General features: G+C 32.6%; 2 protein-coding genes across 6 annotated transcripts; both read right to left on the bottom strand.

Annotated features, from left to right (window-relative positions):
- Positions 1-3,853: 3,853 nt before the first annotated feature.
- On the bottom strand, positions 3,854-16,583 carry LOC118751029 (guanine nucleotide-binding protein G(s) subunit alpha). Of its 5 annotated transcripts, none has more exons than XM_036485789.1 (9): positions 16,487-16,583; positions 13,458-14,024; positions 13,186-13,282; positions 12,276-12,396; positions 11,955-12,083; positions 11,660-11,839; positions 11,242-11,366; positions 8,437-8,510; positions 3,854-4,223 (listed from the first exon to the last, which is right to left on the bottom strand). In XM_036485789.1, the coding sequence occupies exons 2-9, from the start codon at positions 13,731-13,733 to the stop codon at positions 4,077-4,079; spliced, it is 1,149 nt and encodes a 382-aa protein (XP_036341682.1). In that variant the 5' UTR covers positions 13,734-14,024; positions 16,487-16,583; the 3' UTR covers positions 3,854-4,076. The 5 variants fall into 5 exon arrangements, with proteins under 5 accessions (XP_036341682.1, XP_036341681.1, XP_036341685.1 ...); XM_036485788.1 differs by having other exon boundaries at positions 16,337-16,545; XM_036485792.1 differs by lacking the exon at positions 16,487-16,583 and adding an exon at positions 16,262-16,332.
- A 3,599-nt stretch (positions 16,584-20,182) lies between these two features.
- On the bottom strand, positions 20,183-21,111 carry LOC118751023 (methyltransferase-like protein 9; the record flags this gene model as incomplete). Its single annotated transcript, XM_036485782.1, is given in 2 exon segments — positions 20,183-20,767; positions 20,827-21,111. Coding segments are annotated over 2 exon segments (846 nt in total), but the record flags the coding sequence as incomplete, so codon positions are not given.
- Between the last annotated feature and the right edge of the window lie 845 nt (positions 21,112-21,956).

The raw sequence follows: 21,956 nt of genomic DNA on the forward strand, positions 1-21,956 counted from the left end.
GGCTAAAATTCATCTTTGAGTGCACAAGGGTAAAATAGAGTTCTTTTCAGTGTCCCACCAGTCACATTTATTCAAATGATAGTTAAAATTCACAATTGATCACATTGTGGAGTAAAAAGTCCCACTAGTCACAATGGAATGGCCCATAACTTATAAAATGAAAATATGTACGAAAATTTCTATTAATTTAAAAACGACATACATTTTTAGGTATTTTTTGGTAACTCAAAAACAGCAGACATTTTGTGGTAATTTAAAAACTGGACATAATTTTGTATATACGTTTTGTTAATTCAAAAACTGGGCACTGATTTTGGACACTTCAAAATTGGACATAAAGTTTTAGTTATTAAAAAACCGTTGCAGGGCAAAACCTCCGCAGAAAAATCAGACATAAGCACATTGATGTACATAAATATAACCCCATTCATCCCGTCGACTTTTTTTAGTTTAATTTTTCTTTACTTACTTAAGCCTTTAATTTTTACCGCGTCGCCTGCTGTGGCCGAATAGTTTTAGAGGTGTATACCAACACTCAGTAGATTGCAAGTTCGATTCCTGCCTCGACCAACATCCAAGTTTTCTCCTAACAGCGGTCGCCATCCATCTGGCAATAGCAAAACTGTGAGAGCATTTCAGCTCTAAAAAAGGTTCTCACAAAATACCATCTGCCATTCGTAGGCGGCGCTAAACTTAAGGACCCTCCATATATGTGTGTGTCCACATTAAAATGCAAAGACAAAGATAAGTTCGGCCATACCCTTAGCAAAATGTGTAATTGGAATCTGTGTTAGAAGATCCTCCAATAGTTATGCCATTCGAAGGCAGACGAGAAGGGGTATTTCCAAAGCAATGGCAGTCAAATAAAGAAAGAATAAAAACAGCAGTAGGTATGTCGGTACTTATCTGGAGCTAAACTAAATTTATACTGTGTAATTTTATTTCCATACAAATTTTCGAAATCATCGAAACTCTGGTTATTCCATACGAAAAAAAGTAATAAGAAATCGGAAATGGAAGGTCTATCGCTTCAAAAAATCAGAAATAAGCGCTACTAGAAGGCTTCTATTTATTCATAGCTTTCTCTGTGTTTTATCTTTTTTTTTGTAAATTTTATATTATGTGTCTAGTTTTCAAAAGGCCCAACTTTGACCGAAAAAAAACAAACGCGGGACACCATAAGCAAAATAAAATTATCAAAAATCAACGGATTTTTTTAGAAACTTTAACTTGCACTTTACTAAAATTTAATAGGATATATTCTAGAATAATCAAAATTTTCTGAAAAATCTGATTAGAAATTTGGAAAATTTGTATGAAAATTGCTGCGCAAAGTTGCCCTATTTGTGCAAAAGGGTTTCCATACAAATTTTGACATTTAATTTGACAGGGTTTAACACTGCACACTTTGCCCAGTATGCGAGGGGTTTGCGCCTTTAAATTAGTACCCTTTAGGTGTATGTATAAGGGTGATTGAATCGGTTTTTACAACTCGGTTTCCACCTGTTTTTTGCATATCTCTTTTTTTTTTTTTTGAAATCTTGATTTTAACCCCCGGAGTTATTTATCGAACAAACCGTTTTTTTTTAATTTCACACAAATCTTGACCTCTGAATAAAAGTTTTGAGTTTTTCGAAGTTTTCAAGGCTTTTTCCAGTTTAAGGGAAACAAACCTCTACATATAGAGATCTATAGAACCATTGAACATGGACTTTCCGGATAGCAGTAGGCACATCTAAGCACTCGGCTATTTCGCCACAGCACTACTCAAATCCGATAACTCAGAAAAATAATAATTCTACCTTTGTGTAAATTATTGTTGTTTTCCACACACTTTTTTCATTAAAAACGACCTCCAGCTAAATAAAATTGTTGGGTATTAAAAAAGTTTAAAAAAGACCAAACGTGAATTTTTCACTGATTTTTACTTTTTTAATTTTGATTTTAAAAATACTTTGAACTTATTTTATTTTGTTTTTTTCTGATTACAAGCTATCTTTAATGTTAATAACGTATGCGGACTGAAATGTGGACTATTTCTAAGCAGACTTTTAAAAAGATTCTCGTAAACACAGGAGCCAAACTAACTATACCAAAATCTACTGTGAAATTCTAAAAAGCAAAGGAAATGTCGGCTTTATAGAATAGGAAACAGTAGAAGGAAAACCCACGCGTGCGAAACAACATGTTTCAGATAGCAGCGAAATGACACTGTAACAAGAATCATAAAATGCTTGATCTCTCTGCAAAATCACAGCATATAATGACAATAAAGTACGAAGTAAGCCAAAAAACATTACGAGTACCACTTTGCACAAAATTTTTTAAACACTGAAAATGAAAATTAGAAGCGGCTCTGAGCGCTTTCTCAAAATATGCTTGCACCACATTTATTTCAGTTTTGTACAACGGAATAGGGAAAATTTTTTCATTGGGGACCCATAAACCGACTCCAGATATAACTATGAACTGTTTGTCGTCGAAATGGCTAAAAACAATAATAACTCAAATTGGCACAATAAAGTCCCAAAATAGTATTTAAAAAAAAAAGCCCTCCGCACTATGCCCGAAAATTTAAGCAAGCCAATCGTTATGGACATGAATCTTTTCTATAAAAATTTTTCTTGCAAATTTCGACAATATCTATGTATGTAATATTTGTTGCATCCGATAGTATAGCTGTTTCTTTTTACTACATCAGTTCGTATTTCATTCCACATACGTTAGTTTTATAGTAATTTTTTCCATGACTTCATACCAACATAAGTATTTTCACTGCATGAAAACTATGTAAAATAAAGCCGGTTTATCCGGTTTTTCTCTTAATTTCAAAATAGGGCACCGGTTTATTCTTAAATTCAAAATAGGGCACACGTTTTTTTAGAAATTGCAATTTTACGAAAACCTCGAAAACCGGGTTTGGAAAAAAGGCGAGTAATCGAACACCCTAGTATGTATACAGTGTGCCAACCCAGCGCTTATCAAAAAAATAAAAGTTTTTGCAGGGAAGTACTGGCAAACAAACAATTGCCAAATATGGATATGAACAAAAAGAAACGTCAGTATTGGCACACTGTATACACTGTGGTACGAATTACACTATATTTATATAAAAAAGTTGTGTATTTGTGTTGCCTAATTATTTTCTTTAGTTCCCAACAATAAAATATTTACGAATTTCCTACATAACAATTTTGTGTATTATTTATACATACTTACCTACTTAAATACTATACATATATGTATGTATGTACATTAGGATAGCCCTTAGTTATATGGAGAAAAATAAAAGTGTTTGGATTCTCGGCCTTACCCCCTAGAAACGTGTGAATAGCCTAAAGACTAAACTATACAAATTTTAGGTCAATCAAAAAAGATTTAGAGGTGGCTCAAAGCGCTCAAAGTTTCCCATTTGTTTTATATGGCGGAAAAACTATTTTTCGTAGAAATTGTATAGAATCCTTGAAAAGCAATATTTTTTAATTGGCAAACTCTCTCTTTAGGAGACTTCAAAAAATAACACCCAATTGGTTATTTAAAATTTGTTTAGTATTAACAATTTTTATGGATCCCCTCATTGCATTTTTAGGGGTTTTGGGGGAACCATAACAAATTTTTAATATTAATAAACTTTTAAATAAATAATTGGTTATTTTTGTGGAAGTGCCCTGAAGAGAAAGAGTTTGGCGATTGGAAAATATTGACTTTCATGGGTTCTATACCATTTCTACAAAAAATTGTTTTTTCGCCATATAAAACTTTGAGCGCTTTGAGCCACCTCTAAATATTTTTTGATTGAACCAAAACTTTGTATAGTTTATTTTATAGGCTATTCACACATTTCTAGGGGGTAAGAACGAGAATCCGAGCCCTTTTCGAAATAAGGGACACCCTAATGTACATATGTATACGTACATATTTTTATATAGAATACCTGCTTCCTCCCCGCCTATTTTTTTAGGAATAAAAATATGAATATGTGTCTTTGATCAAACATGGTATTTTTATTTAATTGTTCTTAAAGAATTTTGTTTTTTATTTGCATATTTTTATTTCCACTGACACTAAAAATAAACCTATAACAACTCATATTGGCGAAGATGCATTCTTTGAATTATATCTCGACAATCATTAAACACTCTTTTGATATTTTCCGTATCAACTGCACATGTAAAGTGCGGATAACAGTAGTGTTTGCCATCGCCACTAGCAGTTGAAATACGCTGTAATGAGGCAGAAGAACGAAGGAGCAAATATTTTTTTTAGTTTATTTTTAATTTTGAATATTATTATTTTTTCTCTTTTTTTTTAGAATGTGGTGCATTTGTTGGTTGGTTTGAATGATTTATGGTAATGATTTGGATTTGGGTGATAAACAAAAGTGGCGCAGATTATGAGAAAGTTTAGGAAAAAAATAAGAAAATCATAAATAAGCAATTCTGCGATTATTGTTGGAAGATTAGCTTGTATATCCAAATAATTTGGCTTGTTTTGGGTCTCTGTTATAATAAGTATACGTACTTGAATCTTTTGTTTGATTCGCATTTGATTTCAGAGCTTGCATTTTCCTCCAGATTTGAGATTTTCAAAGCCATTTGGCTGGTACCTTTTAGCAGTCACTTTTTCGAGAAATGCCCCACAGAGCATAGCCCTTCAGCAACCTCGCGCTAGCAAGAGCTAGGTTCTCACGTCATTTTCTTTCATATTGTATGAGCAGATTAGAGCACTTGGCGTAATGGTCTGGAAAGGCGGCTGTCACTAACAATAGGTTATTGTATCGCCGAGGACTCTTTCATTTCTCTATTTAGTTTGCTTTTTCCCCGACATTAAAATCACGTATTACATATACTCGGATACACTTGAAAAGGAACATTTTCTTGCATGATCCGAGGTTATATCTGGACTTGTGGGTATCGGGGGCTTCATTTCGAAGCATGTCTTAAAGCACTCTTTACAAAAATCGCATTGGCGCCAAATGTAATCGATTTTAAACAATATTTTTTTACAATAGCTAGTATACAGATATTGCAAGATATTTTTAATAGCTTCGAAAGCTCTTAAAAGCTTCATTTTATCACTTTCACTCCATTTTGCGGCAGGAACGTACATTTGCAACGAAAAAAGTAGGTAAATGCTGTATTATGAAATATCCATTCCGTTTTCTTTTTGAGTTTATCTTTCGCTAATAACTGATATGCTTATCTATTATTATTCTAAGGTAAGTTGAGCTTTAGAGCAGTGATTTCTTGATGAGTGCATCAATTTGGAGGCCTAAATTTATCGGAGTCTATGCTCGATATTTTATAAACAGGCATTCAAGGGTTAAGAAAATGGAGAAAACGAAGGGATACTTTGGATACTTTGTTTTCATGAATCAGAATAAATTTTGCTTAACAACTTTTTAAGCGTTCAACGGCACTGAAGAAAATCAAAAAGTTGAGCACTTCTCGGATCGAAGACTTTGCGGGCGATATGTTAGGAATAAAATTAAAAGGCCTGCAAATATTGTTGACAGCTGAAACTAACAGGCATCATCGCATGAAAACGTAATGAAATGGAACGAACCCCAAAGGCCACACGAAAATGATAGAAGGCTCCTTGGCAGGTTAACTACATATTGTAGTGATATTGCACCAAAATTTAAGAAAAAAGGTGGGGCTCATGATTTTTGAAATTAAGTATTCTAAGATCGAGAGGATAGTATGTATAGCGGCCTGAAGCGCGAATTCGTATTTTAGAACAGCTGAGCTCATATTTCAAACGGCGAAAATAGCGAAATATTCATAAGAAAACAATTATAAAGGAAACAATCTCCTCAACAAACCCGCATTATTAGATTAATTTTGTGAGTACAAAATTTTGCTCCAATTTGTGCCATAGGACCTATAACAACAAGGATAAGGAAGCAAATTGTACCTTTTTTCTCTGGCCACACTATTTTCGAGACCTTGATTCACTGGCCAATCCGTTTAATGGTAGCAGCTTGTTCTCACGGCGATGGAATTTTCAATGACCGAGATGTCCATGAATTATTATATAAGGCCTATAAAAGTCTTCCAAGCAAGGTTTTTAAAAACATTGGCATTAAGGAGGTAGTGCATAATACCAAAGTACTCATATTAATTAAAAAACTAAATATCAAAAGGAAAATCCTAACAAACAAACTTGAAAAACCTGCTCAAACAGGCCCGGTGGGCCACAAGGATATACAGAATCGTTCGCAATGCAAGCTGAAGTTCTAAACACATTGAAAACGACGTGCTACGGGCCACAGCTTCCAATTTGTTATCCTCATCATTTAAACTCTAAGTCGATGACGACATGATTTTTTTGAATGCGGCAGTGTGAAATCATGAATTTGTGTGAGTTTGACATGAGTTTGATCTGTCGCTGGAAAATAGATAGATATAATAGATATAATCTGGCCACAAACACAGTCGTCGCCAAATAATTATCTATGTACATAAGAGTACGTGTTAAAATAATTTGACAACTGTGGTCCGCAGCTCGTCGTTTTCATTGTGTTCGGGCTACGACGATCTGTTCTACGAAATTGTAGTGAGCGGTACCGTACCGGGCTTGATTGATCTGGGCTTACAACGGATTTTTGAATTTTGTGTGTGATGACGTGAAATTTTCAGTGCAACCAAAATGTATGTATGTATGTGAGCATATACAAAGTCGCATATGGGTATTTCCATACGTCATATACGTGACAGTCGTACGTTTAAATGAGATACAAACAAGGAAAAACATTTGTTTTTTTTTTACTTTTTTGGACCCTTGTGTAGCACATAATTAGCTCTATGTTTAACCGAAAAATGAAAACAATCGAACCGCATGGTCCTGAAATATACGCGAGACGTTACGTGACAAAAATGGAAGTAGATTTTTCCTTCTCTTACAAAATCGCAAAACTCTGCGAAAGTATGATTTGAAGTAATGCCAGTTGTTTTTAGAGTTTTTTGAATTAATGCAACTTGTTTTAATTTTCTTTTACAACCTCAAGTGTGAAACGTTAGTGACGTGACACAAATTTCCATATATATATTTTTGTTAATATTGCTTGTAAATGAATTTTTAACGCAAATAAAACATGAATTTTGTCGAATATACTGTATATTTTGACTTCAGCGATAATTCAGGGTAATCTTTTCTTGGAAATCAATGATTTATTATGTTTCAACTACATACGGTTTTTCAATATATCTCGACCCTGGCGCACCTAGCAACACCAGTATATATTTGAAAAAGCAGACAAATTGGCCCATAAATAAGTTAGATATATGACTTTTTTCGCGGTAGATTTTCCGATGGAAACACCCATATTCAAAATTGTATGTAGAGGAATAACAAGTAACGAGCTACCCTTTAATTTTGAGGATGTATGCATGCACATGGTGTGCTTTTACTTTTTGCAAGCTTTTTTTACTTTGCATAAATATAAATAAAATTTGCTATATGTGACAGGAAAAGTTAAGAGGGATCGACGGTTCGAAAATAAGTTTTCGAGGAAAACCACTTTGAAGTTAACAACTGAAATCGATTTGTACTTTTATTGGCAATCTGTCCATTTTTGAAGTAAAAAAAAAAAACACTAGTGCAGGTAAAAAGCTGCGGTTTGTAGCATAGAAAAGAGTGTAGCAAGTCTCGTTCTATGAAACGGTGATGTGAAAATAAAAACTTAGTTTTGTTTTTCATTTTAAGCGATTCCCGATCATTAAATACTTTTTGAGTTTAAGGCAACAATATTCTTTATGACAAGATGATGTCTTTGAACAAAATGCCGAACTCTTCTTTTTCAAAGACACAAAACTTTGATTCTCATTCGAAAACATAGTGAAATTATACTAGGTGAAGTAATAGGAGCGAGAAGAAATATTTATATTGATTTGAACCATCTTGTGTATTTGAAAATTTGCCTTTAAAATGTTGGATAAGATAGCCGAATGACACGATATTAAAGTGGGAAAGCTGTTTTATTACTTCAACTGTTTATTGAGCCTTGATTCGAAAAACGAATCGCAATTTTATGTGAAGTGGTGAAAAATATTTTCACTTCACATTATTAGAGAACAGGAGAACAGAAATTGGCTCTTTTAACTTTTCCTGTGACAAATTTGCATTTATAAAGTTCTTATCATTTACAGAGCCAATCGGCCCTATTCCGATTATCGGAACGACAGTCGTTCGTCGAAATTTGAGATTTTCATTGCCGTTATGAGGCAACCGATGACATAATCTACTAAAAATGTGTATTCCTATTATCCTTTCGAAATGAAGAAGTAGTGAAAACGTGTTAAAATCTGTCGTTAATGTTTTTATCTACGACTCATTTCAACGAACGACTTACGACAACCGGAATAAGGGTGATTAAAGAGTAAGACGTTTCTGTTATTTTTCCCAAATATGTATGTATTCAAATTTCTTACTTACCAAAAATTCATCTCGAATGAAATATTTTGCTCTGATCACTTCTGGGTCATCACCAGATTCTGTTATAGCATCACCTGTAAATTAAAACAAGAAAATAAATTATTGAAATTTCCATTTTGTTCCGGGCTTTCGATTAAAAAAATAATACAATGTCCGATTTCCACTCCGCATAAAGAAATACAATTTTTGTCATTTCAGTGTCAAGTGGGAATTTGACATGGTAATTTTTTAGTTTAGCACAAAATAAAGTCAAATTATAATAAGAATTAAAAATTTTAATCTATTAAATATTGTTATATTGCGATTATACTGACATCGACTGACGACGAAGTAGAGAGGAGAGTTTAAACCCTGGAAGTGCTTGTACATATATAAATACAGTGCCGTACAAAAGTATTGACACAGAGAATTTTTCTCAATGTATGCAAAGTTTTTTGTTCTAATTTCTTTTCGCTAATTTGTTATAAAAATATAGTTCATACCACAGCAAGGAACATAAAAATAAAATCTCTAAACTATTTGCAAAACTCAATAATATTCAATAAATTTGCATACTAATTAGCAACTTTCTAATAAGATTTTTTTAGAAAAATTCAAAGTATGCAGTTTTATAGCCCATTAAATTGTAGTATAACAAAGTGCAAAGTGCTAAATAATCCCATTGATTTTTAGCAAGTTTTTTTCCTGACGCTGTTATTATTTTCATCCATAGAAAAAAAATTGTCGGACATTGGAGTTACAGGAAAAATGATTCCGTACTCCAAAAAATACGCTTGAATTGATATGAAAAGTAATATATGTATGTATCTATGTGGGTATATGAATAACGACCGCTTAAAATCGATTTCAAAGTTCTACTTTCGCTGTAGAAATTTTAGGTCTACGTTATGTAGTTTGACTATTGTCAGTTAAATCGAATGCTTTGTATTGCATGCGCTCCACGTTTTTCATTTTCAATTTCATAGATTGTTTATAATGACTTTTGCTAAAATTTCAAAATCAAAAGTTATCAAAACAAATTCTATGGGACTGAGAAATATTATTTTCTACTTTTTAGTCCATTTATAAAAGCGTTGTATATTAAAAAGTTTTTTTTATATTATTTATTATTTTATATCTTTTGAACCATGAAAAAGTATCTGTGAAGTGCAGAAGGAAAGCGTTTTGAACGAAAAATTCAATCAGACAAATTTCAGAAAAAAACAGGCGAAAACTTATCCTTTTCATCACCATTTTCGGTACTTTGCTGTACATACGTTTCTGCCGCACACTTTAGTGGGATCATTAAAGTATCCGGAAATGGAATCGGTAAACGGACAAAAATCCGGTTATCATAGACTTATTTTTCGTTTTCGGATTTTTTGCTGGCTGGGTGTAAAGCGATCACTGTTTGAAAAAATGCTTTTTTTGTTCGCGTACTTTTTGGCTGCTACTCACTTTTTACTCTCACCGCAGAGAGTAATTTTGCTGTTTGACATTTTTGTTACTGATAGTAAAAAGCGAGTAACAACGAAACCAGTGATCGCTAGAGATATGAGCCATATAACAGTAGTAAGAGTTTTTTTCTTTGAATTTTGAATTGTGTCGTTATTGCAGAGTACCATCGATATGTACTTTTGAGAAATGTTACTTCAGTTGAATTTCGTATGTAAGGGAATATGTATATATTCAGCGTCAAATCGACCTTCGTGGAAATGCGAACCTGAGCGCGAACCAGAGCACGAACCAACTAAGGTACAACATTTTTTATGATTTTTTTTTTACCTTTTAGGGCACAAAAATATTTTTGTCCTTTATTTTATTTTTTATTTTTATTTTTATTTTATATATTTTAATATTTTTGAAAGCCCAATCGCCTTAGGGAATAACAGAAATTACCGCAAATGGTTGTTACTTGTTAAAATTGAAATTATGTAAGGTGAGCAAAAGATTAATCATAAAAATTTACGATAGTTTTTAATATTTTGGACCTAAAATCTTTTTCTTAAGTATAGCTTTATTTTTAAAGCTTTTATGTATTTCCAAGTACCTGTTTCGGCAATTGAGTGGTTTATGTGAACCTATGTTAAGCTGGATTTCCATTGAGCGTAAAGTGACAAACATTTTTTTTTTTACAAAGACGGAAATTAAAAAAAATTGTCATCAAGTTCGTCTCCACAAGGCGTTTTGCAAATGCATTTTTTTTGGAAATGCGGCGTTAGAATAGACTTTGAATATGTCAGTGTAAACTCAAAATAAAGTCAGTTTTTGTTTTAAAATCTTATTTGGCAGCTGATTTACAAGTGCTTCTAATATAATCTAACAAATTAAACATCGGCGGCTTCAACAGTAGACAACTAACTCACATTCGGTGATTAACTTTACATTTTTAACCAACTTCATTTTAACCGAGGAGCTTATCAATTCGTCGGAATATGTGTGTGTGGCGTTAGAATAGACTTTGAATATGTCAGTGTAAACTCAAAATAAGTTGTCAGTTTTTTTTTAAATCTTATTTGGCAGCTGATTTACAAGTGCTTCTAATATAATCTAACAAATCAAACATCGGCCGCTTTCACAGTAGACAACTAACTCGCGTTCGGTGACTAACTTTACATTTTTAACCGACTTCAAAAAAGGAGGAGCTTATCAATTCGTCGGATTTTTTTTGTATGAATGTTACTTAATGCCCTCAATATCTATAGTTAATTACCGAATGAGAGTTATCACGTCTAAGTAATAATAAATGTTAACTGCACGCCCAATTAATATCTACCCAAACCACTGAAGCACAAACATAAATCATTTTTATTTGCTTATACTTACTTGGTGTTTGATACTTGTTAAATTCGGAAAAGTATTCCGAAAGTTTACTCTTTCCAGCTTTAATTTTTTCAGCTAACAAATCTTGCTTATTTAAAAATAAAATTACAGAAATTGTGCGTAACCATCTGCAAATATGAATAGTTTAAAATTAATCGAGATTAAAAAAGCGGATATTGCGCATAATATTTAATATGCAAATACTAAATACAATACAAATAAATATGCTGATGAGATGTACATATGATTTCCCCAAACTTTTCTGCAGCATATATAAATATAAAATAAACTGCAAACATGTATTTATTTCTTATTTTCTTTGGAGTCGTTTGAATGCATAAAAATAACTATATTTTTTATAGTAAAATTACGCCCTAACTTAACATCATTTTTTATCAAATGCAACATTTCTTTTAATTACCTGTTATTCCAAATGCTTTTGAATAAGTCCAATGATTCACGGAGACGATTTTGCGTTGGATCTTCTCGCAATACCATATTGTAGCTTGAACATGCAGTTACAAAAATTATAGCTGTAACATCATTGAAGCATTGAATCCATTTACGCCGTTCATCACGTTGGCCTCCAACATCGAACATGCTGCAAAATTAATTAATATTTATGCATGTTAAGTTATATGTAGATTATGTTGGGCATGAATATGCATATGCATAGGTATATACATATGTACATCGTTTTTTATGCAGGTACTTACTGGAAATTTACTTTATCCACTTGAAATCGTGTTTCGAAAATGCCAGAAGTCAAGACACGGCATCTTAAAATATCCTGCTCGCTTGGTGTATAATCTGGTTTCTTTATTATGCTTACCCGATCCAAAAAACTTGAAAGAAGGAGAAAATATAAAATAAAAATGTGGATTTAGATATATTTGGCAAGTTGCAAATGTTAAAATGGCAGGAAATGCGAAAATGGTAGGAATTTTCCATAATGAAGAAATTAAAAAAAATACTTTTTTTGCTGGAAAATTTATTGCAGTTTAAGACTAAACAATCAATATTCTAAGCGAACTCACTATTTTGCGCAGTCAATCAGTTGATATTCATTTGATCTTTCAAATGTTTGCAATACTCCTCGATCTTTCCATAATTCCTCTGTATGCTCATAAAATTCCGGAGGATAATTAAAATCGGGACCTGAAAGAAATTTTATAGGAAGTTAGTAAAAAGTTAGTACATATGTACGCTAGGGTGGAGTAATTTCTTCGGAGCAAAGTTTTCGTAGAAATTATATGAATTATTTCTAATTTAAAATTATACGATTAATTCTAAGCAAGGTTGGCGAACACACTTTAGACCAAAACTTACGTTTGACCATCCCAATTTTCAAAAGAAAAATCAGGAAATCAGTTTATGAAGAAAACACAAAATTTTGTAAATGAAAAATTAATTTTGTTCAGGAAATATTATGGTACATACACTGATTGTTCTTTTAAAAATTGGGAGGGTCAAACGTCATTTGTTGTATATACTTTGTTAACCATTTTTGCTTAGAATCGATCATAGAATTGGAATATGCCATACACTTTTTTTCGAAATTAAATTAATCCGCCCTAATGTACGTATGACTAAAGGTATATTGTAAATATTTTTTTAATTTTTACTAAAATAAGGAACCATTTGAAAAAAAAGTTGTTTCTAGCATAACTTTTTAAGATCAGCCTAATTCTATGACATACATACAATTATTTATTTATACATACATAATACGTGGAGAGTAAATATTTAAAACGTTTCCTATGTAATCATTAAATTAAAAAATGAAAACTTTTGTTTGTGTTTTTAATACTACTTCAAAATATGACCTTCTTTTGAATAACTTTTGAAAGTCTAAAGCTTAAATTTTCACATAAGTAATTAAGTTCTATAAACGTACATACATATGTAATTATTAATTTAAGCAATAATTTAATTTAATATTCTTACTGGAAGCGTAATCCTGAATGTATTCAACCCTTGTCTCGTTCTCCTTTTTTTCCAAAGAAACAGGTGGATTCAGTGTGCTCATGGCACCAGTAATTGTCTAAAATAGAAAGTCAAATAATCAATTGAATTCTATAAAGTATGTGTACATATGCATATCTACATATTCGCACATGCACACACGTTTACACATTCATACATACATAGAAATATATGAAATTATGTTATGAATATGTTACAGTAATCGCTAGTAGTCTAAATTTATTATTACTTACCAGGATTGCATCGCGTATATTCTTCTTAATATCATCGACCTTTTGCTTCTTTTCTTGCTCGGAAAATCCATCAACATGCAAAATTCTCATTTGCTTTACAATAGTCGATTTTCCCGACTCACCAGCTCCTAGCAATAGTAGTCGATGGGTAGCTCGATATAGTTGCTTATCCTTTTGGAGCTGCTTTGATATTGCATCGCTTCGACGCTTTTGACTTTTGGAGTCTTCTGAATTTACATCCGTTTGTTTGGAGCTGGGTGACCCGAAGCAACCCATAGCCGTCCAAGGTGTCCACCAACACGCTGCTCTGTTCTCTTGCGCCCCGTCGGGAGACTCCGCCTCCCTATTTCCTCCGTTTTGAGCCAGTCTAATTAGCTCAAAGATCAAGAAGCGTTTTTAAGATATGTGCGTCGCTGCTGTTGCTGTGGTTCTTGTTTTGAGTGTTAAGTTTCCAAATACTTGTGCTTTAATTGTGTGTTTGTTTGATTTATTTATTTTTGAACTCTCGTTTCTTTTATTTGGTTTTGTGTACAATGATGTGCGTGCAGTTCCCAACCTATTGCGCTTCTGTAAAGGATTCAACATGAAAATGCATAGCAATATTTGCACTGACGTGCCGTGTAATAGTAATTGATCAAATGGAATATAAATATACTTGGCATTAAACGATGGTATTAATATATCGGGGTATTCATCCATATATTGATCTACAATTATTGCATTTTGCAGATAAGGTAGAGAGTAAAATAAAATTAAATTAGAAAACTGAAAAAATAATCTGTTTTCAATAAAATATATATATATATATATATATATAATGTATGTGTAGTAATGAAGAAAAAGTTGAACTAGCTCCCACTTAATAAGTAGCAATAATATTGTTCCGATTTGAATGAATCAAATTAAATTATAGTTTAATTTTACTCTTAATATAAAAAAGTTTACCGTGAAATTAGGTGAATACCGAGATAAGTTCCCTGCGAACCAAAGTTCCCGAAATCCTAACGAAATCTTTAGGAGTATCTCATTTCTGTAACGATTTTTTTTTACGAATTATTAAAGTATGTGGTTGACACGAACTCGTAAAGAAATTTCTGTACGAAATATAAAGAAAATTCTGAAAAAAGCAGCATTATTTTCATTGCTTTACCGATCTTCTTCCGAAATTTTATAAATGAATAAGTGTGCACAGTGAATATCGTTTTAGAAAATTCGGCAACAAATCGGAAGAGATCTTTACGAATTCCTTAAAATTTCTCTACAATTCAGAATACTCTGAACAAATGGTTTGCAGGGTTTACATGTATGTACATATGTAAATACATACATGTGTATGTAACCAGCAAACAATTTTTTCAGAGTATTCTGAATTGTAGAGAAATTTGAAAGAATTCGTAAAAATCTCTTCCGATTTTTTGCCCAATTTTCTAAAATAAAATAAACTGTGCAAACTTTGATTCTTTTACGAAATTTCGGAAGAAAATCGGTAAAGCAATGAAAATAGTGCTGCTATGTGAAGAATTTCTTTCGGAAGTTTTTCAGAATTTTCTTTATTTTTCGTAAAGAAATTTTCTTACGAGTTCGTGTCAACCACTTCATATGTTTCTTTGAAGATTCGTAAAAAAACCGTTAAAGCTAACGGATTAACTCGACTTAATTCGGATCAACTGCAGTTAATTCCCGAGTTAATCCGGATCAACGCAGCCGTCTGTTTATGCTCTTACAGTAATGAGATACTCCTAAAGATTTCGGGAACTTTGGTTTGCAGGGTATATGCAAAGTTTATCCTCTTTCCTACTGTTTTAGAACATTGTCAATCATTCTAAATTTTTAATTAGACCAATTTTATATTTTTATCACGCACTATACATATATGTATGTACATATGTATGGATGTCCGCATTTAGCTGTGTGTACATCTACATACATACATAAGTGATTATGCACACATAATTTATTTATACATAATATTAACCTGGCTTTGAAATTTTGATATCAGCTGTGACTGTCATTCACTATACTACTTAATTTACATCTCTTTATTTAGTATATCAAACCAAAAAACTTCCCACTTCATAATCTCTACCTCCTGCTCATCCCTGCTAAATGTTGTTTTTTTCTGCTCACTACTGTATATAAAAAAATCTATGTCTGCGCCGCAGCATACTTTTGGAATATTCATACCTACATACATATATACATACATATGTATACTTTTGTTTTGCATATATGTTTTTAGAACCTTAGAAAAGTGATGATTACGACCAATATACTTTTCGGAAAATGTATTTTTACACTTTAAATTAAACATTTTTGACTCAACAAGTTTTTTCACCCTTTTTCGCATGAATAAAAGTATAATATAACGCGACTAGGATGAAGCTAATGAATTTTATATCGAGGAACACTGTCTCACATCAATAGTATATGTATGCATGTACATAGGTATGTATGTATGTATATAAAAAAGTGATCTGCTCATATTGTACTTTCTTTGGATACCTAAAATATGTAGTTTTAGAAAAGATGTCACATTCATTAAATCCATTCGCTACAGAACTATGTATGTATTCACGCATTAAAAAAATATATATATATTTATAAAATTAGAGTACGACTCCCGTGAATAGGTTTTTTTTTGCACAAATGCGGAAAATCTAGGCGTGGTATGCAAAAATTCACCCTCGAGCAAGTTTCGAGTATATCCCAATGAAAAAGTGAACATACGGTTTATATTTTTTAACAATCGCGCATGTAATATGCACATTGCAAAACACTTTTTCCATTTATATAGGAGTTATTACCGACATTGTCCATTTTTATGTATCGTATAAGAAAAAATATACGCGAATATGTAGCACACAAGCGTTCATACATACAATTATGTGTATTTCCAGCCAACGAACGCTTTGTGCATTTACTTTATGTTACATTACGAAATGTGGTTTTCACTTTTTTATAGCTTTTTAGCTAAAATATACTTAAAACTGATTTTTATCAGTATAATTTTATCACTTTTAAGAACTCACTTTGCACTATTTTAGTGATGTGCGATACTTGATTATCGAAAAGCTATCACTATTCAAGTATTTACTCCAATTGGGATACAGTGCTGCCATATCAAAGAAGAAATAATTGGGACCCTACCCGATTCCGGTAGCGCATTTTGGTTCTGAACCGATTCCGGTAGCGCATTTTGTCCTAATTTCGGTATTAATTCAGAATTTTTTTTTCAGAAATTTTATACCAATTTCTTTACTACTTCTTGTCAACCGCTTCATATTTTTTTCTTTAAAGATTCGTAAAAAAAAATATGAACAAACTTCCGATGCTTTAAAAAGATTTCGGGAGCATTTGTTTGCAGGACATGTATTTACGTGTATGTGTATGTATACGCGGATATGTAATAGGGCTTTGGCACGGGGCGATTTCACTGGCAACAAAACTTGAATGCGAAGTTGAATGAGAAGTTGAAAGTGAATAAGTTGCCCACCCTATTCAGACGAGGCTATTTTTGATTCAACACACGATTGAGAGAATACAAAGGTTGCGCCGATCTCGGACCGCTATTCCTCTCTTAACGAATTTGACAGAATCGCTGTTTGCATGACGTCACACTGGTGCAACTTGTTTACGTTTTCCTTGCAACATTTTTTCTTCTTCTTCCATTCTTGCTCACGTTTTGGCATTTCTCTCTCGCAATTGCACCAGTGTGACGTCACACACAAGTTATTCTCAAAAATCCTCTCCGATCGGCGCAATCTTGTATTCTATCATTCTTGGATTCAACACGAATTTTTATTTACATTATTGAAAATGAATTTAAATCGCAAAATTTTATGAATTGGCGTAAATTTGGTAAGCCAAGCGTTGGTAAAGTGCTTTTAGCGAAGCTGAAAGATAAAATAAAAGTAAAAAAGTATGTATACAGAATGTAAACAAACACAGGGTTGCAAGGAAAAAAAGTTGAACGAGCTCAAAGTTGGCTGGCGACCAAATGGCTGGTTTCACAAATTTGATTTTAATTGAAAATAAATCAACAGGCCATTCACTATTCCTTAAAAGTAAATGCAAGCTACATGTAAACACAAAGCAGCTCATAAGCACTTTGACACTTCATCCATTTTTACCCGAAGAAAAAGTCAGGGCTGTTTCGGGCAGGACGTAGAAGTCACTTACGATCCAATACGTCCAAATTTTCCCTCTATTGCCCATTTTGTTGAGTACGGGAATGATTTCTGGGCTGTTTTGAGCACCAGCGGGATCCCGCGTTGCGTGCGGGAAAGAACCTGCTGTTATGCAGAGAGTCATTCTTTGTCTCAGAGATATTTTTTACTACTTTTTACATTTGTGTATAAAATATCAAAAACAATAAGAAACAACATGATAAAATCAAACGAAACAAGGATTGCTAGCATTAATTGTATTCTACATATGTACCACTTTGTATACAACTGCAACAAAAATGTACCATTCTGCTACTAAAAGGAGAAATAGTATGAAAAATACTCCATTTCGCTACTAAAAGGAACAAATAGCAAATTGTATTCACAAGCCAACCCTCTTTTGATCAGTGATTCGGTCTCAGCCGGCTGGTCAAATTTGAAAGGATTGGTCATGCGGTTCAGTGTTCTCGCTCGCTCTCAATTTTTTCGTTTTGCAGTGAAAACAACGCCAATTCGTGACCAGGAATCATATGATCGTCTGCGTAGAAAATGATTTATCGGCCAACCAGTTGGCGAACCGTTAGAAGTTGGTGGTAAATAAGCCGTGTGTAGGCAAGTTGGCCAACCTACCAAAGAACGTAAATCTAGAAAATTGGTTCTTATCAGAATTAATTCAGCGGTAGTAAAAATTAGTATTCGGCAAATTTTGCCAATTATGAGGACTGTTCTGAAAATCCTACGACTTGAAATCAATGTGATTTGTAGAATACTTTTGACTATTTGTAATTAAAGTAATAATATTTCAAATGGAAACTGCTAAAAACACATAATTTACGTTGTTGTTGTTGTAACAGCATACAATCTTCCTAAAGAGGTCTTATCCACCGATTTAGTGCCAAATTTTTTACTTTTTGTTGAAAAATCTCCAAAATAAGTTTTCTAGATCCTACTGATTTCATATCGTACTATTTGCAGAACATGCCTGCATATTTTACGGAGCAGTCAATATATGGTATCGTTATCCCAGCAGGTGACATTCGGCAATTTATACAAACTTTGAAACGAAAATTTTTAAATAAGATAGTTTGGAATTTTTCTTCTCTCCCTTATTATTAATCATAGCGCCCACAATTTTGACTCTAGAAATTATTATTTTTAGTTATGTACTAATAATAGACTGTATGATTACGGTTTCAAAGGATGTACATGATTCCATAAGTACAATATTTTATATGGGCATTTCCAGGGGAAGGTCTTTATAGTCAAAAATTAAAAGTGATATATCTATGTTGCAGAAAATTTGACATGAAAAAAAATCACAATAACTAAATTTTTGTCACCAAAAATACACAACAAATGCGATTTCTTTACAAAAGGTTGACTTTAAATCGACTTTTTTTTTTAAATTGTGCAATTTTGTGCAAAGTCGCACCATTGGCCCTATTGGACAGATGATCGATTAAAGATTCCCGTATAGATCCGATTTATACACGCTGACAAGCAATTTATATCCTTATATGAAAAAAGTGAAATCGCATTTTTTTTTTTCAAATTTAAAGGAGCGCAATTAGCATGCAAGAATGACGTTTAAAATTGCAAAATGATGTATTTACTTAAGTTTACAATGTGTAAAACGAAAAGTATACCCAGACTGTAATCTCGTAAGGAAATGAGACAAATACGACCACTGATTGATAAAGGCCGGACAATTGACGATTATCGTTCGTCAAACAGACATGTTTGTACAAGATCAACATTCTTCTACCTTATTTTCGAACAACTGGGGACCGATTTTCTATTATATCAGACATCCATACGCACATATATCGTACCTGAACTTTTTTTTACCAACTTCGATTTTTGATATTCCTTCCCCTTGATCGCCAAATTTACGCACTGTGCGACGTAACAGAAAAAAAAAACATATTTGTATCTGGCTAAGGACCGTTTTTTAGACAAAATTTCGTGATTTATATGCGGTTGCATCAACAATAACAAATCCATATAAAAAATTCAGACCAAAACCCCGCTTTCCCAACAACGATTCATCTATGCTACCAGAACAAACTCGTTTATATCCGTGACAGGGTTGTTTAGCAGATGGATTACCCAAACATATCGTCTTGATGCTAACAAAGAGTTCTTTGTTAGTCACAGCATTACTAATTAGATGTTAATTTTATAATTAAAAACGTACAAACAGATGGTTTAACATGGCATTTTTTACACTTTACCAAGCTGATATGCAGTAAAAGTACATAATAAAAGTGAACAAAAAATGCTTTGAAATTATAATTTACTCTTGATGCTGATTTTAAATTCAATTTACAATTGTTCTAAGCAAAATCATCTACATTTACAAACTACAAACTATAAGTAATACCATTGCACACAAATACCACAAATACAAAGGTCAATAGATTACAAATATACCATAGGATATATAACTAAATCTTCAATACAAAAAATAGTTACTAGCATTAGTGCCTTTTTTCTTTCCGGCACATTTGAGAACAATAGATTTACATTTGTCGCATGCATTTAAATAACATACATACATTTTACATTCATTAGTATAAATATTTAAACTTTATTACCTAAGGGTTTTTTTGACAATACTACTACAATGTCTACTAGCCAATAAAATGATTGCCTTAAATCGCCTTCACATAGATAAGGTGCTTTAGTCCAAGCTTCAATACGGAAACCCATTTGATCTAGTAATTCAAAAAATGCAACTGCCTCTGCTTCGAAACTCAATTGCTGAGAACGTTCTGGCCAATGTTTTAGTAGAGGACGTAGTGGCATGTGGGATGAATTCATTTCCACATAATGTACATAGGGTAAAACCAGTGCCAATAAAACACGTCCATTTGGGGCTAACGCTTTATAAATTTCTTCCAAAAGATCTATTGGATCGATGCATCGGTCCAGCACGTTCAAGCATGATATCAATTGGACATTTTGTACCTCACTTATCCGTTCAAGAATACTAAAGTTCCTATTTTTTAAACGCTCACGCATTGTCCAACTGGTTTCTGTGGCAAATGTATGAATTTTGCTATTTGGATGTAAATCCTGAATCGATCTTAGCAAACGTATAGTAATTTCACCATCTCCGGCGCCAATATCTAAGCAGTGTATCTGTAAAAGCTTAATTTTTTAAATATTGGATAAAGATAGGTTAACCGTTTTATAATTACAGTATCATATGATTTGAAGTCAAAACCACCACATTTAAGCAGTTTTCCAAATTGTTGTTCCGATAGTATAAACATAGAACCACGATTTAGATATCCATTAATATCAGTCTGCGTCATAAAAAATTGTAAAACTACGCGAGCTACAGCATGCCAGATGTGAAGCCAAATATTTGTTGATAGTACTTTGGCACGTTCTAGCCAACGCGTTGTCGATTCGTCTGGCTGGAGCAATGGTACAAACTTGGTTTGGAATTTGGGAGGTAGTTCATGATTGGTTGTATACCACTGAAAATACATATACTAGTTAGTACAATAAATAACACACTTAATTTAATTATCAAATCGTTGGAATATTTTTTTAACGGTTACACTTAAATTTTTTTATGAGAATTGAAGTCGGATTTGCTTTTTGCTTCAAAATTACTAGTTTTATCTCGGACTTTTTTATAAAAATAATTATGCTATCTCATTCTTACAAGACATGTAGTATCTGCACTTCTCACAAAAATGAGATTCTGATATCAAAATCCACCTAAGGCTGAACTTAAAAAACTTGTACAAGTTGGTACCAATCCCACATCGTGTTCGTTTGGCCAAAAAACTAGTAAAACGTACATGGAGAGAGCACAAATGTTTGCCAACAAGAATATGCAAGCAGGATTGTGGCACACGGTTGCATTTTTGTCAACAATAATTAGAATTTTTTTACTAGAATATAATGGGCTTCAAAATTGCATTCTCAAAAAAATTCTAAAAGATCTGATTAAAAAGTTGAAAGTTTTGATGAAAATTTGCTGAATTTTCGCGAGTTTTGCACAAAGTTTAGGAGTTATATTTTTATGTTTTTGTTGTAGAATAAACCATATTTTTATACGAAGCTAGCGGAAAAATATTAGAATGAAAATTGTTGCATATATTGTGAAAAATTTATTTTTAGAATAGTCTTGTAAAAATGAACAAGCATAATTACTTTTCCAAAGAAAAGCCCTTAAATTTTGCCGAGATGTAAAAAATGAATTTACCTATAGAAATGAAATAAGGGCTGCGTTTCTTTATACATTCCAGATAATCACATTTCACAGCCAGAATGCGTTTGAAATATACGTTAACATATCATCAGAAACGTTCGT

The sequence above is a fragment of the Rhagoletis pomonella genome, unplaced genomic scaffold, assembly GCF_013731165.1.
Source record: "Rhagoletis pomonella isolate Grant_MI unplaced genomic scaffold, Rhpom_1.0 Rhpom_scaffold_00498, whole genome shotgun sequence".
Taxonomy (NCBI): domain Eukaryota; kingdom Metazoa; phylum Arthropoda; class Insecta; order Diptera; family Tephritidae; genus Rhagoletis; species Rhagoletis pomonella.

What these genes read in the sequence shown, in the direction of transcription:
- LOC118751029 (XM_036485789.1), bottom strand. Translation starts at nt 13,733, where the DNA reads ATGGGTTGCTTCGGGTCACCCAGCTCCAAACAAACGGATGTAAATTCA. An exon ending in TAACAAGTATCAAACACCAA is followed by an intron (nt 8,511 to 11,241) that starts GTAAGTATAAGC and finishes TTTAATTTACAG; the next exon opens with GTGATGCTATAACAGAATCT. An exon ending in TCATTCGAGATGAATTTTTG is followed by an intron (nt 4,224 to 8,436) that starts GTAAGTAAGAAA and finishes GCCTCATTACAG; the next exon opens with CGTATTTCAACTGCTAGTGG.